Source organism: Silurus meridionalis, chromosome 6, assembly GCF_014805685.1.
Source record: "Silurus meridionalis isolate SWU-2019-XX chromosome 6, ASM1480568v1, whole genome shotgun sequence".
Lineage (NCBI taxonomy): Eukaryota > Metazoa > Chordata > Actinopteri > Siluriformes > Siluridae > Silurus > Silurus meridionalis.
Genome location: NC_060889.1, coordinates 20,588,206 through 20,603,853, shown reverse-complemented (window position 1 = coordinate 20,603,853; position 15,648 = coordinate 20,588,206). Strand labels below are relative to the sequence as shown.

Sequence of the window (15,648 nt, the reverse complement as noted above, 5' to 3'; positions counted from 1 at the left end):
AAAAAAAAATACTCAAATCAAATACATATGATCTTGTGTAAACATTAAAATCTCAGTGTGTATTTTTTCAAAATAACTCCATTAAATTACCTGGACCACCTGGAAGATGGCCAGATTAATGTTCTTCACCCTTATAACTACACAAACCTCCTGTTAGTTTCACTGTAGTTACTACTTGTGCTTCAAGTTTAATAAATAAATTATACATATATCTTGACTATGTCTTTTATAAATGTAAATGTCATGTAATGGAGGCCAGTTGTAGAATCGAAGCCTTTTTTGGACTCACCTGGTCTCTTCTCCAGTTTTCTCCCTCGACTGCCGCATAGTCGCACTTTGGAGATGAGGATGAGGATCTGTTTTTGACATAGAGACTTGTTGCTCTTGGGGCAGGGTTTGCGCTTGTTGGAGATTTGCCGGTTGGCCTGCTGGTCCTTCACTTCCCTGCGCTGCCGGATTAGTGAGCTGGCGAGGGCAGCCATCTTGCTGTGCCCAGCTCACCCAAAGGGCACAGAGGGCGTCACTGAGCCGCCAAGCCGCCCAACCACCCAGGATGATGGACAGAGATGGGCAATGGAGCACAACCAAAAAACAACAGATTCAAAAAGTCTCTGGAGGGTGGTGGTTGTTACTGATGCTGAAGTTCTTAGCTGGGTTGCTGGTGTTGTGTTGTTTAGAAGTCGCTTGGATATACCAATGTCGGACCTCGAGTATGACAGTGAGTTATTATCAGAGTCATGTTGCTGTTGGAAGAGCTAAGCATTAATATAACAATTTTCTTTCAAGCAAAGTCCTGTCCGTGTTTCTTTTCCTGTCGCAGCTTGTCCTGTCCAGTAAGTCCCAGCTCCACACATACACACAGAGTAGATAAGTAGATACTTCAGGTATACATTGAATCCAGATGTTATCAGTACCTCACAGTGGTGATCGTTGCACTAGCCAGTTTTAAAAACGCAAAATGCAATGTTCAAAAAATGTTCAAAAAAATATAAACACGGCAAATCCGCAATTCATTTACAAAATATACTTGAAATCAAAGAAATAAATTTGAAGATACATAAAAAAAAGAAATCTAATCCAGGTCCAATCTATGCCAGTAGCTCATGTCCAGAGTAAAGGATGACAGAGTGAGAAGCGAGGATGAAAGGAATTGGACGGAAGACTGATTCTGTCCTCTTTCAGCCTCCTCAGCGGTCGCTCCATCTCTGGCCCCTGGGAAATGGTTTGTAAATTCCACAGGCTCCCCCATGCAAAGGTGACATTCAGAAATGAGGGAGAGAGAGCAGAGAATGAATGGGAGGGAAAAGAGGAGCGAGTGCACTACGGTGTGCAGCTAGCACAGAGGAGCAGCCAGTCTTGTGTCCTTCACCCACCCCAAGACACGAAAGAGAAAAAAATGAATGAAAGAGGGATGAGTGGGAAGAGGGAGGTGTGGAGAGGATGGATGGAGATTTCTGTCCCTTACTTTATGAATGGCTTTACGTGTCAGGCATCTCCGAGCACCGGTCCTGCTGTACAGCTCCTAAGAAAGAAACCTTGTCCCGCTGGTCCAATTATGATAGTTCTGATTCAGTTCTCATCAGTCCCTGGTTTCTGGTTCTGTGGCAACTATGACAGAATTTGACTCTGTACATGTGTGTGTGTGTGTGTGTGTGTGTGTGTGTGTGTGTGTGTGTGTGTGTGTGTGTGTGTGTGTGTGTGTGTTGTCTGAAAGAGTGAAAGCATGCATGTGTGACAGAAAGAGTGTATGCGTGTGACTCCCTGTCTCTCCCCCTCTTGCCTGTATCAGTGAGCCAACACTGGAAGCATGCTTCTCTTGTTCCATCCCTCCTTCTCAAAGCCCTCCCATTTTCCCTCCTCCCTTCTATAATTCCCTCCCTCTGTCATTCATATCCCTCCTTTTTCCCCCCTCGATCACTCACGGACACTCCTTCTCCTCTCTTGTTCCTCTGTTCCTTTGCTTTCCTCACCCTTGCCTATTCGCTCACTCTCTTTTTTTCTCTCTCTCTCTCAGACTGCGGAGTGGTGTGGACTGGAGCGTTAAAAAATTAAGCCTGCCTGATGTTGGTTTAAAGGGACAGAGAATGAGACTGTGAGCAGCTCCTGTGTTGTCCCTACTGCTAAAGCTAACAAGTCTCATAAGCATTTCATTCAAATTTAACATTAAATAAATGTTTAACAGGTAATTAACAGGATTACTAAATAAAAGAGACATTAACAAGATTGTAAAATATAAAAAGTCACTGATGGATGAGTGTACTCAGGATCATCAGGTAACCCTGCTTCATGCTTGGTCCGAGTTGATGATCGTCTGAGAGCCTGTTTCATCTTTTTCTAAACAATGATAGATTTATGGATGCAAGGAAAGATACATGAAGCAGTAATAGGTGAAAGTGCATGTTCTGTTTTGCACACTTTGACAGAGTTAAAAATTATGTAGTATTTTGGCATTATTTTAAAATAAATGTTGGATACAGCTAAAATAGGTATGTTTTAAAACCACAAATTGTACTACAAAAATAAAATACATTGTGTCAGAGTCATGCTCCCACTGATATGAGCTTCTGTTTTAATTCAGTTCCTGTACTTAAGCTTTGGTTATATCCTTTAAGATCCTTAGCTCCTTTAGCTCAGGTGTTTTTCTTCAGGTCATCTTATCAAAACAGCAAAATATATGATTTCCTGTTAGTGTATATGAATGTGTGAATACATGTCCATCACTTATTCCATGTAACGGGGTTTATTAGACTGAAACCCTGTCCAGGAAAACATAGTTACTAAAGATGTTAATTTTCTCTCTAATTCTAAGCCATGGCTTTAATTTTCTTATATATTCCCAGTTTTCAATCATTAGGTGTGCCTTGTCAAGAGTTAATGTGTAACCTTTCTTGCCTTCTTAATGTACTTTAGACCATCAGTTGTCTTGTGCAGAGAAAGGGTGAGTACAGAGTCAGTAGCCTGATTAGTGCAATTACTACAACTAATGTACAAATCCATATTATGGAAATAAACACTAAGTTAAGTAAATAGAAAAGACAGTTCACCATTAATAAAAATAAATAAAAGTTAACCAATCTGAAAAAATCTCACAAACTTTAAATGTATCTCCCATTGCAGTCTCCAAAACTATCAATCGCTATGATGAAACAGTCTCTTACAAGGACTGTCCAAGGATAGGAAGAGCTACCTCTGATGCAAACAATAAACGTATTAGAATTATCAGCCTATCTCAACAGCAGACATTTTAACATCTACTATTTAGAGGAGACTGCATGAGTCAGGCTTTTCATAGTCAAATTGCGAGAAAAAAAAAACATTATATCAGAAGAACAAGAAGCAGAAGAGATTTGCTTGGGCTAATAAACACAAGGAATAGACATCAGTTGATGATGAGATTTTTGGTTCTAACCACCATGTATTTATTAGACGTATAGCATGAATGGACAGTTCCTAGATGTGTGGTTCCCACTGTGAAGCAGTCTGGGGGTGCTTTGCTAGTGACACTATTAGTAATATAGTAAAAATAGAGGGCAACTTAACCAGCATGGCTACCACAGCATTTTGCTGTGACACGTTGTCCCATCTGGTTTGCACTTAATGGGATCATAATTTGTTTTCCAACAATACAATGAACCCCTAAACATCTTAGAGCTATTTGTTAAAAACAAAGTGACGGAATGCTGCATGACTAGGCCTCCTCCATCACCCAGTCGAAATCCAGTTAAGATGGTTTGGGATGAGTTGGACTGGAGAGTAAATAAAAAGCAGCCAACAAGAACTCAACACTTCTGGGAACTCCTCAAGATTGTTGGGAAACCATTCCAGGTGACAACCTCATGTGCTAACTAATAGAAATCCAAGAGTGTGCAAAGCTGTCTTTAAAGAGAAAGGTGACTACTTTAAAGAATCAAAAATATGAAACATATTTTGGGTTGAGGAACATTTTTTTATGTTTACTACATAATTCCATACATGTTCTTTCATAGTTTGGATGTCTTCAGTACTAATGCACAATGTTAAAATAATAAAAACAATTGAGGAAAAAAAAAACACTAAAGTAGAAAGTGTGTCCAAACATTTGACTGGTACTGTATATGAATGAATAAAGATAATAATTTATAATTAAATATTTAATGTAACTTGATTTGTATTATTTTTACACTGCAAAACAGTTAATTTAATGAAAAGTAGAGAATAGAAGAGAAAATTAGAAAACTACATTTTAATTAGTCCAAATTGGAACACTAAGGACCAGCTTCATGACTCTCATTAGATCCACTGATATTACAAGCATGGCTGTATAGCTCATAGCCTAAATAGATGTATTGAGTATTGAACGCCTTTAAATATACTATATATCGGTGGTGTGCGGTCAGGGCTAGCAAACCCTTCTCTGCTGGCCTAAACACTTTCAGAAGCACTGACCTACATTTACAACCTAAATTCTAATATTTGTTCCATAAAACTGTAATAATTTATTCCCAACAGTTTATTCTCTTCATTTCCTAGCGTTTCTCTTGGCTGCACTGCTTCCAGTATATGTATGTGGATGTTAGACTTTTTGTCCAATCAGATTTCAGCCTCTATGTGCTGCCATATCAATCTAATCTGCCCAGTGCCTTTAAAGTCAGAACTGCTGGCCTTTTTTATCTTAGTCTCTATTATCCATGGATCTGTTTCTTTAACCAATCAGATTTTAGCTCGCTGGCCCAGAATAGCAGAATAACTTTTTACAGCCAAGTTCGACTGGGAAAACACATCTGTAGCACTCTGCACACATTAATACATCTGAGATAGACTTTTTAATGCCTACGGAGGAAGAGAAATTGATTTGGTCTCAGATAAATAAATTTTTTAAGACATAGTAAAGAGAAGTTCGCCCACCCTGAGGCTAGCTAGCTTGTCTCAGCCTGGGAAAGGGTTTCTTCGCCACTTCCAGACCAGTGAATAAGAGCGGTACCATTGGCTTACAGCCTCTGAGGAGCGGTGCAAATTATGAGTCTGCGTCTCTGGTGAGTAGGTTGTATTTTATTAACATTTTAATGTTTTTGTCATGTTATTAAACAAATATTGATTCTGAACTGCTCCAGATGATGTAGATGCACAGTTGTGGTTGTAGTTTAGGAACTTGGAGCTTGCTTTAGTAAAATGGTATTCACCCTCCATATGCGAAATGCCACTCTCTCTGTAATGCCACGTGTTGTTATATTTTTGTATTGTATTGATGGTTTTTATAATTGCGACGTGATAGCGGTGGTATTAAGAGGTGGATTAAGTCGGGTACACCCCCACTAAAGGCCCAGGCACCAAATGCACTAAGACAAGCATTTCGCCACTGCTATGAATTCATAAATAGTGAAACGTGAAGGTGCACCGTAGCAACTTTCATTTTAATATAATACAGTTTGGTATAATGCAAATTTACTTTTGGCACACAGACCTCAATTGGGTTTAATATGTGGCCATTTATATGACAAATGTTTGGGCACCTCTGGCTAAAATAATTGGAAATGATCCATTACATTGCATTACACAAAAGAAGAAAGTGCCTCTAAGCAACAACAGCAAATACAGAACTTGGATGGACTAATTGTATACATTGTTTAAACTTTTCTAAAAAACTACTGTCAAAGAACTTGATTTTAAATTAAGCAGAAGTTCCATCTTTTTCCTGGAAAATGGACTTGTATTTAGTGCTTTACAGATCTTATCACAAAGCTGAAAATTCTCCTATTTTTCCAGCACTTGTTGGGTCACTATGAATTCGATGTAGAAGTGAGAAGTTTGACCATGGCATTTTTTATTTTTTTAAGTTTTTAAGACATCATTCTAACAATCTGAAGTTTTCAGGAAACTGTTTAAAAGGAGCATAAGTCCGCTTTTTAACTTTGTTTCTTTTCTGTCCTTCAAACTATCACAAACTACAACAACCTCCCTTAGGATTATTTTTTTTAGCTTTGAGTTGCTTGACAGCTTGACAATTTGATCTATTAGACAAAACCCTTCAGATGGAAATTTTGACAATACTCTGCTACATATAGTTTTTAAAACAACAGACTTTCCTGTATCAGAAATAACAATGCTCCCTAATACACATTTCCCAGAAGTAAAGTTCAAAATGCAAAGTTTTCGAAAACTGCAAGATTGCATTCTAACTGTGGTGCTGAGCTTTTGTCAGCCAGTCTCTGATTACAAACTAAATGCTTGCGCTTTTGTCCATTTTGCTACAACAGCTAGCAAATCCTGACATTAACTGAGTGGAAATTACACTTACCAGCAAGATTTTGACACACATAAAACATAAAGAAGTTAATTTGTTTAGCGTTTTGATAAAAATAAGTTTTGGGGTGTAGCAGAATCCAATGGGTTTTCCCAGACCATGACATGTATGCAACGATACTAAATCCCAAACAATACATACACACATTATTTTGATTAAAAAAAAAAAAACAGATTTGAACTGTAATTATTTTTGCATGGTTCAGGGGACATTAATGTCTTGATCTTTTTCTTAAAGTGTTGCATTACTAGGTTTGCATCACACTGTAGAAACTTAGAGCTTTAATCTCTGAACAACTCCAATTATCAGCAAAAACACTAACCACACACTCTTTATTTCCCTTATACAGGATATTACAGTTCTGGTTTATTTTTTTAATCCAGCACACACACACACAATTTCTATAACTGATGAAAGAGACACTGTGATAAGCTCCACCAAGCTGCTTTGCCAGTTGTGGCTTTGAAATTGGCTCTAATTCAGCTGCCATGTGAATCATGACATTAGTGTTTCTCTTGCAGTCACGTCCTGCATCTCAGGCCAGCATGATGACATTTAGACGTGAGGCTGCCAGCACTGACAAAACAATAGTGCCACACACTCTTCATGGCTGGCAGGCACATTCGACAGCCTTAGTCCCAATGCTGAGTCTGTGCGTCCACAGAGCCGCCTCAGGAGGTCTGGATGGCACAGATGAGTTTTTATTACAACCTGGACATAATCTGGGAAAATAACACATCATGTTCTGGCACAAAAGAAAAACATGCATTATTTACAACCAAAACAGAGTTTGCTTAAAAATCAGTTTACTGTATTCAAATGTGTTTGCTTCTATTTTAGCACAAATGTATAGTTTGTGCAAAATACACAAATAATAACAAAGATATCTTATGGACAGAATATCAAGTCACACAGCAACCAATGACCATTGATTTGTTATGTACATTTGCAACATGGATCTTCAATAATGCAGACAGCAATACATTTTGACAAATTAGGTGGCTGTGGAAAAGTAATAAATCCAAGTGGTAATTGTAAATTTCTCCAGGATCAATGTGCATGTCATCTTTTTCTGGGTTTATACTGTGGTAAATACAGTATAAATAAAAGAAACAGGATTGCATACAGTAGGTGGGTGGCATCATGACAGCTTCAGGGTCTTCAGTTTCATTTTGCGTTCGGGTTGCTGCATATGTGGAGTTTGTCATGTTCATATGCATTTCCTGCTGGTTCTCTGGTTTCTTTCCACTGCTTAGAATTATTGCCTGAATTTGGGAATAAAATGTATTGTATATGCATGTGTTTCTGTGTGTGTGTGTGTGTGTGTGTGTGTGTGTGTGTGTGTGTCCCCTAAACAGGATGTATTCCCACATCATTGCATTGGAATAGGTTCCAGATCTACTGCAGCATTGAACAGGAAATTACCTTTCCTTTATAAAGCTATTCAAAAAAGAAAGGAAATGTAGAAAAAGAAATGAGTGCATTAAATATTGAAATAAACACAAGGAGCTTGATGTCACTGTATTTTCTTTGTTAATTATTAACAAGGAAGACAGCTATTCAGTAAGCCTTTATTCAGCCCAATTCTTGGACATTATATTGGCACATTTCTTAATGCACACTTGTCTTGGGTATGCATTAAATTGCATAGTAGGAACTTGCTGCTTGAAATGATCTGACTAAGCAGACTGTTGGGTCTTATTGTAAAGGACAAGCTGTATGACACAATATTGACGTAAATGCTTACATGAGCTGCATTTTTTAATGTCAAAACCTGCAGACATATTGTGACCTGGTCGTACTGTCCATCTAAAGAGATTACACTCAGCCTCAGACTGTGTGTGTCCTCATCTACTTTCCCTTATTCAGTTTCCCCTCTCTCATCTCCTTCTCCTCTTGCCAACCCTGTCAAAATCCAGTGAAACCTCCCTTTGTCTCCATGTCTTTTTCTCTCTCTCTCTCTCTCTCTCTCTCTCTCTCTCTCTCTCTCTCTCTCTCTCTCTATTGTTCTGTCTTTAACTCAGTGTGGAAGTAGACTTTTTGCACATCATCCTTCGCTTATTATATAAAAGTTTGAATATCTTTATTATATGTTGTAACACTCTAATAGCAGGTTGCATGATGCAATTTCTTTGAGCTCCACAATCTTTTTTCAATATAATATATTTACATGAGAATGTGATGTGACCATGCACACAAAAGAGACTTCTAGTACATCATCAATCTTAAAAGAAATATTATGCAGTGGCTGTCATTTATAAAGGAAATGTTTATGTATGTGTGTGGTGTCTGTATGGAAGAAGTTAAAACCACTCAAACATCTCAGAATGAATCAAGCCTGCATGCTGGCAGGAGAGTGCAGCAATGCATGGGAAGTGAGTGGCTGAATAATGTGAGGAAGAGTGCGAGGGCTGAGGAGGAAAGGACCTGCTCCATTTTAATCAGATGGCCTTCAGAGTGTGTATTGCACAGCTCCAAACTCCTGCTGAGATACACAATCAACAACATGGCTGAGGAGATACTTACACTCCAACCAGTCAGCATGCACCTCCTGGCACCTCTCTCTCTCTCTCTCTCTCTCTCTCTCTCTCTCTCTCTCTTCTCTCAGACACATGCACACACATTCTAGGAAGCTTCTGGGAAAACCCAGAATCTGGAAAAAAAAAAAAACAGGACAAGCTAGAACCTTTTTTAAATACTGTATGTCATTCCTTTGATAAACACAAGCTGAACCCTGAGTAAAGGAAAATATGAGTGAATTTGGGCAAATGTTAATAGCTTAATAGACATACACATATATGATGATGTGTGATAGCTACACTTTATTGCACATTTGCATTGCATTTTCAAGACTATAAGAGCTTTTGAAAAGTGAGGCTAATAATGAAACTCAATGCTTGGTATACGCTATTTAAAGTAACTAGCTTCACATTCTCCAAAATCTCTTTTACATGATGATTGCTGGGGGATGACAGGAAATATTCCATAATAAAAAAAGAACAAGCCCTTACGACATGTACATATTTGAAATAAAATCATTTATATTAAGCAAGTTTATATTGAAACAAGCTTTGTTGGAAAGTAAATAATCTTATGTTTCGACCAAAAATATAGATCTAACTACAGTTTTTTTACCATTAAAATCAAAAGGCTGTCACAGTTTTAGATTGAACATATGTCATGCAAATGCATGTGTTTTACTGCACACACACACACACACACACACACACACACACACACACACACACTGAAACTGAAATAGAAGGTCTGTATGAAAAAGAACATAAAGAATTTATAGTAAAAATTGTGAAAGTAGCATCAGAGTCATGAGATGCCTGCAATGTAGTTTTGTCTGTGTGTTTAACATCAGCGTTTGTCTTTACCCATACAAATAAAAACAGTTTATTCAGAAAGGTTAATGCACAGATATCTGGGAAGTGCTAGCTCAGTGGTTAAAGCTCTGAGATACTGATCAGAAGATTGGAGGTTCAAGCCCTGCTGCCACTTTTGGACCCTTGAGCAAGACCCTTAACCCTCTGCATTCCAGGGTCACTGTATCATCTCTTATCTATGCAACAAAAGAATTTCACTATGTTGTAATGTGCAAGTGGAAAGCACCTTTATTTTCCCATCATCATGATCAAATATTCCGTCGCTAACATTTTTACATAAAATTACATCCAAGAAAGGATACTGGTGAAAAATTCAGAATAATAACTCATTACCACTGAATAGTGTAGTAGTAGTATTTAACTATACTATTATGGCTTTTTTACATTAGGAAATGCATGGTTTCCTCTTCTGATCATTGTTATGATGAACATTATTTAACACAAATAATTAAAAACTTTATGTGAAATACAATAGCCTTTACACAAGACGAGAGATTAAGAATAGCAGGGCATAACCTCACTTGCATTAATGCTTAGATTTACTTTATAACATGAAGCCTACTGCATCTCAGTGCAGGCATAGTGATAACACTAATCTTGTGCAGGAATAAAGAGTTGGTAGTGGGGGGAAGCAGTGAGAGTGACAGAGAGTGAAAAAGCAGAGTGGAGTGTGAGGGAAGCATTGGAGGAAATAATTAGCATAACGCTTAATCTTAACAGATCTATGGGAATTAGAGTGTATCTGCCAATGTAGAGAGAAAGTGCTGATCCACTAGAAGTTGAGAAAGCGAGGAAAACAGCAGAGATGGAAAGGGCAATGGATGGATGGAGCTCAAGGGGAATGACAGACAGGAAAGAGTGAGGAAAAGGTACAACAACACAACAGATTTTTAAATCAAAATGAGATAAGCAAATGCTCAAAATGAAAAAAAGAACAATTTTATAAAAAAAAACTGAAATATGCACACTGATAGAAAAACTAGAGGAAGTGACATTAGCCTGAGTGTCTAGACTTCTAAGAGCTAAAAGAGAAATCTGCTGATATAATCCCACTCAGTTCTGTGTAAATTACAGCCTCCACACACTCAGCAAGCCCGAATCTGTTACTAGTGCATTAGAGTGGGTGTCAGGCCGAGCTTGTTAACTGGCAACCAGTCTGAATGAATCACTTGAGAACAAGGATTGATACTGTGAAGCAGCCTCCGGGGAGCGTTTAATAACCGTATAACTCAGTGAAGACGCGCCACACTATTTCCATTACTCTCTCTTAGACACACATGCATGGGAGGAAGATGGGAAACACAGTAAATGTCTTAATGATGCCACAACAAGGTAAATACAGTGTTGATGGAGCGGTGGGTGTCAGGACTAAGGTCTGCTGAGTTATGGTTCTGGGTCAATCAGACAGAGAGCCACTTAAGATTTGTGGAAGCAGCCAAACACTTCTTGGAAAATTTGTATTAAACCAAAAGAAATGACAAATGAAAAACAGTGATAAAAGAAACTAGATATGTGGAATATGTGGAATGGTTTGTTCAGACACTAAATGCAAATGTAATTAGACTTTGTTCAGACAGCAGGGAAAACCTCATTAATTTGTGTAACCTAAACCTACAGTATGTGCTAGAAATATAGGGAGTCATAAAAATGAAATAATTACTTCTTAAAATGATATAATAATTTTTTCATATATAATAATTTCAGTGACAAGTATGAAATGAAAATCCTTTATTTTATCAGTTTAAATCTGCCACAGCTACTCTGATGGCAATCAACATTTTTTTTTTAGTTGCTTTTTCTTTGCATCAGCAGCATTGTGTCTTCACTTAATCCATTATAAAAAGTAATTAAAACATTAAAAAAAACCTGCAGCCTAAACTGTCCATTATAATAACTTCTGTCATATCAAATTCTCTCTTTATATTCATATATGCCACAATATGATTAGAGATTTTTATAAACTCATTCTTTATACAATCATATGTATGCTATGTAAACATCTGTTTTTACAGAAAGGAAGCCAGCCAAAAAAACTTACTTCTGCTGTGTTCATTTATAAATGCCTGTATGTGAAAGATTTATAATAGAAGACATTTTATTACATATGCCATTCTGAAGAATTGGTAAAATAAATAAGGTTAAACTAATATTATTAGAAAGTATATGGATCAGTTCTTCTTGCATACTTTTATAAAGATGATTTTTAAAGAAATACACTTCTAAAAAGTATTAAAAACACACTCCCGGGTAAAAGAGTTATGGTTATGGGACTGTAGTCGTTACATAGTAACCATTGCTTAGATTAGATTCAACTTTATTGTCATTGTGCAGAGTACAAGTACATGGCCAATGAAATGCAGTTAGAGAAGTTAGGTTTGTATGATAGGATAAAGTTGGCTAGTTAGCTATCTACTAATGTTGAGATTTAGTTGTAGATAAATTCTGTATCTGTGAAGATTTTTTGCAAATGTTTGGTATCAAAAACAGACAAAATCAAACATTGTTTTGACCCAGCCAACTTGATATCCAGAAATCTGGACTTGAATCAAATGACAAATCGAATGAAAATATATTCAATTATCTTTTTATTAGTAATTATTATTATTTTTTCATCCTTCCAGAATTGAGCTTCTTTCTGAACAAACACAATGCTATTGAGCAGGCATATTTTGGCTTTGAGAATATAAAAGTGGGCGTTTGTATATACAAGGTGCCAGACAAGTGCCAACCTTCCTATTGTATCCTATTACAGAGAAACAGATAGACAGCGTTATTGCTTTACATAAACCATTCTTTTACCTGGATATATTACTACTGGGTATACCCCAATGGCAGTTTGAAATAATTCAGTAATGGTATGTGAACCTAGGGTTGCATTAAGCAAGGTCAGGGGTTTATTTATTTATTGATTGAATAATTTAAATTTTTGTTATAACAGCGGAAATCACAACTCACTCTAATCATACCTCTTGAAACAAGTAGGCCAATCAGTAATGTCAAATTGACTCTAATGAAAATGTGTTTTCAGAACTCTAGTTCTCAGACAAATAAGTAATATATACATTATTTCAATATTTAACCAGATTGTTTAAGAAGATTTTGGAAAGGGAGAGGATGCCTGAGGAATGGAGAAGGAGTGTGCTTGTACTGGTTTTTAAGAATAAGGGAGATGAAGTTATGGGAAAGAGTAGGGAAGCCAGGCTGAGAGAAGAGGTAACCATCTGTAAGCAACAGTATGGCTTTATGCCGAGGAAGAGCACGGTTACGATATTTGCTTTGGGAATGTTGATAGAGAAGTATAGAGAAGTTCAAAAAGAGTTGCATTGTGTGTTTGTGGATTTGGAGAAAGCGTATGACAGGGTGCCGAGAGAGGAGTTGTGGCAGTGCTCAAAATAAGGGGGGCTGGGGGATCTGGGACCCACATAAGGCATTAAGGACCCCCATGACAAGTTAAAATTTTACTTAGGGTGGTCCCCAAAATTATTTAAGTAACAAATATATGTTACACATCTGATTAAATTCAAGCAGTTAGGATATGGTACATTTTGTGAATTTATTTACAATCATTCATGTGACATAAGCATGTTTATTAAAATAGTTGGCATGACTCTTTAAAATGCAAACACCCCCACATCTAAAAACCGCCATACACATATTCTTTACCACTTGTTTGGTGCCACTACATGAAGCCAGCTATGAAATTGAGAGTAATAAACCGCCACTTGGGTAGAGAAAACTTTCAAAACCCTTTTTTGAGGGTAATTTTCACTTTCTGTCTTTCTACTATATTTATTTACTTCATGTCAGGGGTTTGTATTCAACATAAATTAATAATTAATCAATAATCAATGAATTAAATTTTTTCATTATTAATAGGCCCTGTATGTGGTGGTGCTCAGACGAAAGCAACCCTCATTTAAAGCTAGTAGCTTATATTTGTGGAAAGAATCTGGCAAAAATCCAGTACATATTTGAGTTGAGTTGTCATTGCCTGATACTTTGCCATCCTTTTGATGTTTAAACTAATAAAAAACTTACTTAAACAGGCCCTTAAACACTTTCACAATGTTTTGTGTTACATTGTAAATAGCTGAATCTGACAGAAAGAACCACCACTTACCCCAACAACTGGGGACCCCCATAAGACTTGACTCAATTCGAGCACTGAGTTGTGGTATTGTATAAGGAAGTCAGGTGTAATAGAGGAGTATGTGAGGGTGGTGCAGGACATTTATAAGGACAGTGTGACAGCAGTGAAGTGTGCAGTAGGAATGACAGACTGGTTCAAGGTGGAGGTTGGACTGCATCAAGGATCCTGTTTGCAGTGGTGATGGACACGTTGACAGACGAGGTTAGACAGGAGTCTCTGTGGACTATGATGTTTGCGGATGATATTGTGATTTGTGGTGAGAGTAGGGAGCAGGTTGAGAAGAGCCTGTAGAGGTGGAGGTACGTGCTGGAGAGAAGGGGAATGAAAGTCAGTAGGAGTAAAACAGAGTACATGTGTGTGAATGAGAGAGAGGGCAGTGGAGTGGTGCGGTTGCATGAAGAAGAGATGGAGGAGTTTAGGTACCTGGGGTCAACACTGCAAAGTGATGAAGAGTGTGTTAGAGAAGTGAAGAAAAGAGTGCAGGCAGGGTGGAGTGGGTGGAGAAGAATGTCAGGAGTGATTTGTGATAGAAGAGTATCTGAGAGAGTGAAAGGGAAAGTTTATAGGACTGTGGTGAGACCTGCGATGTTGTATGGTTTAGAGACAGTGGCATTGAGTAAAAGACAGGAGGTGGAGCTGGAGGTAGCAGAGCTGAAGATGTTGAGATTTTCATTGGGAGTGACAAGGGTGGACCCCTAATGGAAGAAGCCAAAAGAAGAAGAAGATACAGTATTTTAATAAATAATTCTAGTATTATGTACTAAGAGGTTTGGCTGAATTATTTTTAAAACCTATAGGGATTACTGGCTGCAAACCGTTGCAAATAAAGTTTTTACTGAAACCCATGATGTTGCAATGAAAAACTTGACTGCCAGTGTGGGATATGGTAAAATGTACATTTCATACACGTGTATTTAAGACCAGTCAATTTCTACTACCACCATGTTCTTGCAATTTGCTAATGATTAGTTCTTAAATGGGACATTCTGAAGAATAGGAAGAAGAAATTAATGTTTTGCATGGATGGTGCAGAGCTGGTTATTTCTAACACACTCTGCTGCTATAAATCAGACATCTTAACAAGTATCACTGAATATTTTCTGGTAATGTACCAGCTTCTACTCACACATTAGACTTCTGGTTAAGGTAGACATGGTGAAAAAAGGTAGGATTCAATTACATAACCGGCAAAACCATACGCAGAAATCAGGCAAATGGTCAATGCCAAAAAGCATGTCCAAAGATAAAAAAAAAAAAAACAAGAGGACTATACTAGATTGCAAAACAGGAGGTTCAATAACAAAAGACAGTCCAGAAATGCAATCTAGAAGATGGCAAGACTTCAATTCAATTTGATTTGTATAGTGCCTTTGACAATGGATATACTGTAGTTACAAAGCAGCTCTGCAGAAATTGATTTAGATCCATAATAAGCAAGCCGGGGGCAAGACAAAGAAAAACTGAGATGACATGAGAAGGAAATGTTTTTGAGATACCAGACTTAAATGGAATATATCCTTTTTTGAGTGACAGAGGACATATACATTAGAAAACCTTTTTTTTTTTTTTTTCATCTCTATATTAACAGGCAAATTAAACAGTTGTAACTTTATTGAAAGGATGTTCAATTTGAGCATTATTATCTTAATGATTACAGCAGTCTTTACATTATATTATGGCAGTTGACAGATGCCCTTATTTAGGACACTTACAGAATGGCTTTGAAGTCTCTAAACATAAATGCATCCTGAGCGATGGGGTGGTGTGGGAGATTTTAGGAAGGTGGGAGGCTGGTTTTTAGGAAATGTCTACACTGTCATGGTCAG

The 15,648-nt window shown here is 37.4% G+C and overlaps 1 protein-coding gene across 2 annotated transcripts in view; it reads right to left on the bottom strand.

The window, feature by feature from the left end:
- fgf11a (fibroblast growth factor 11a) overlaps positions 1-1,766 on the bottom strand; it is a 72,314-nt gene extending 70,548 nt beyond the window's left edge. The window contains exon 1 of one of the 2 annotated variants that reach the window (XM_046851647.1): positions 290-1,766. In XM_046851647.1, the coding sequence (XP_046707603.1) occupies positions 290-482 (193 nt within the window). In that variant the 5' untranslated portion in view covers positions 483-1,766. The remainder of the gene's footprint in view (positions 1-289) is intronic. The other variant, XM_046851648.1, reaches the window with a different exon arrangement.
- Positions 1,767-15,648: the final 13,882 nt, after the last annotated feature.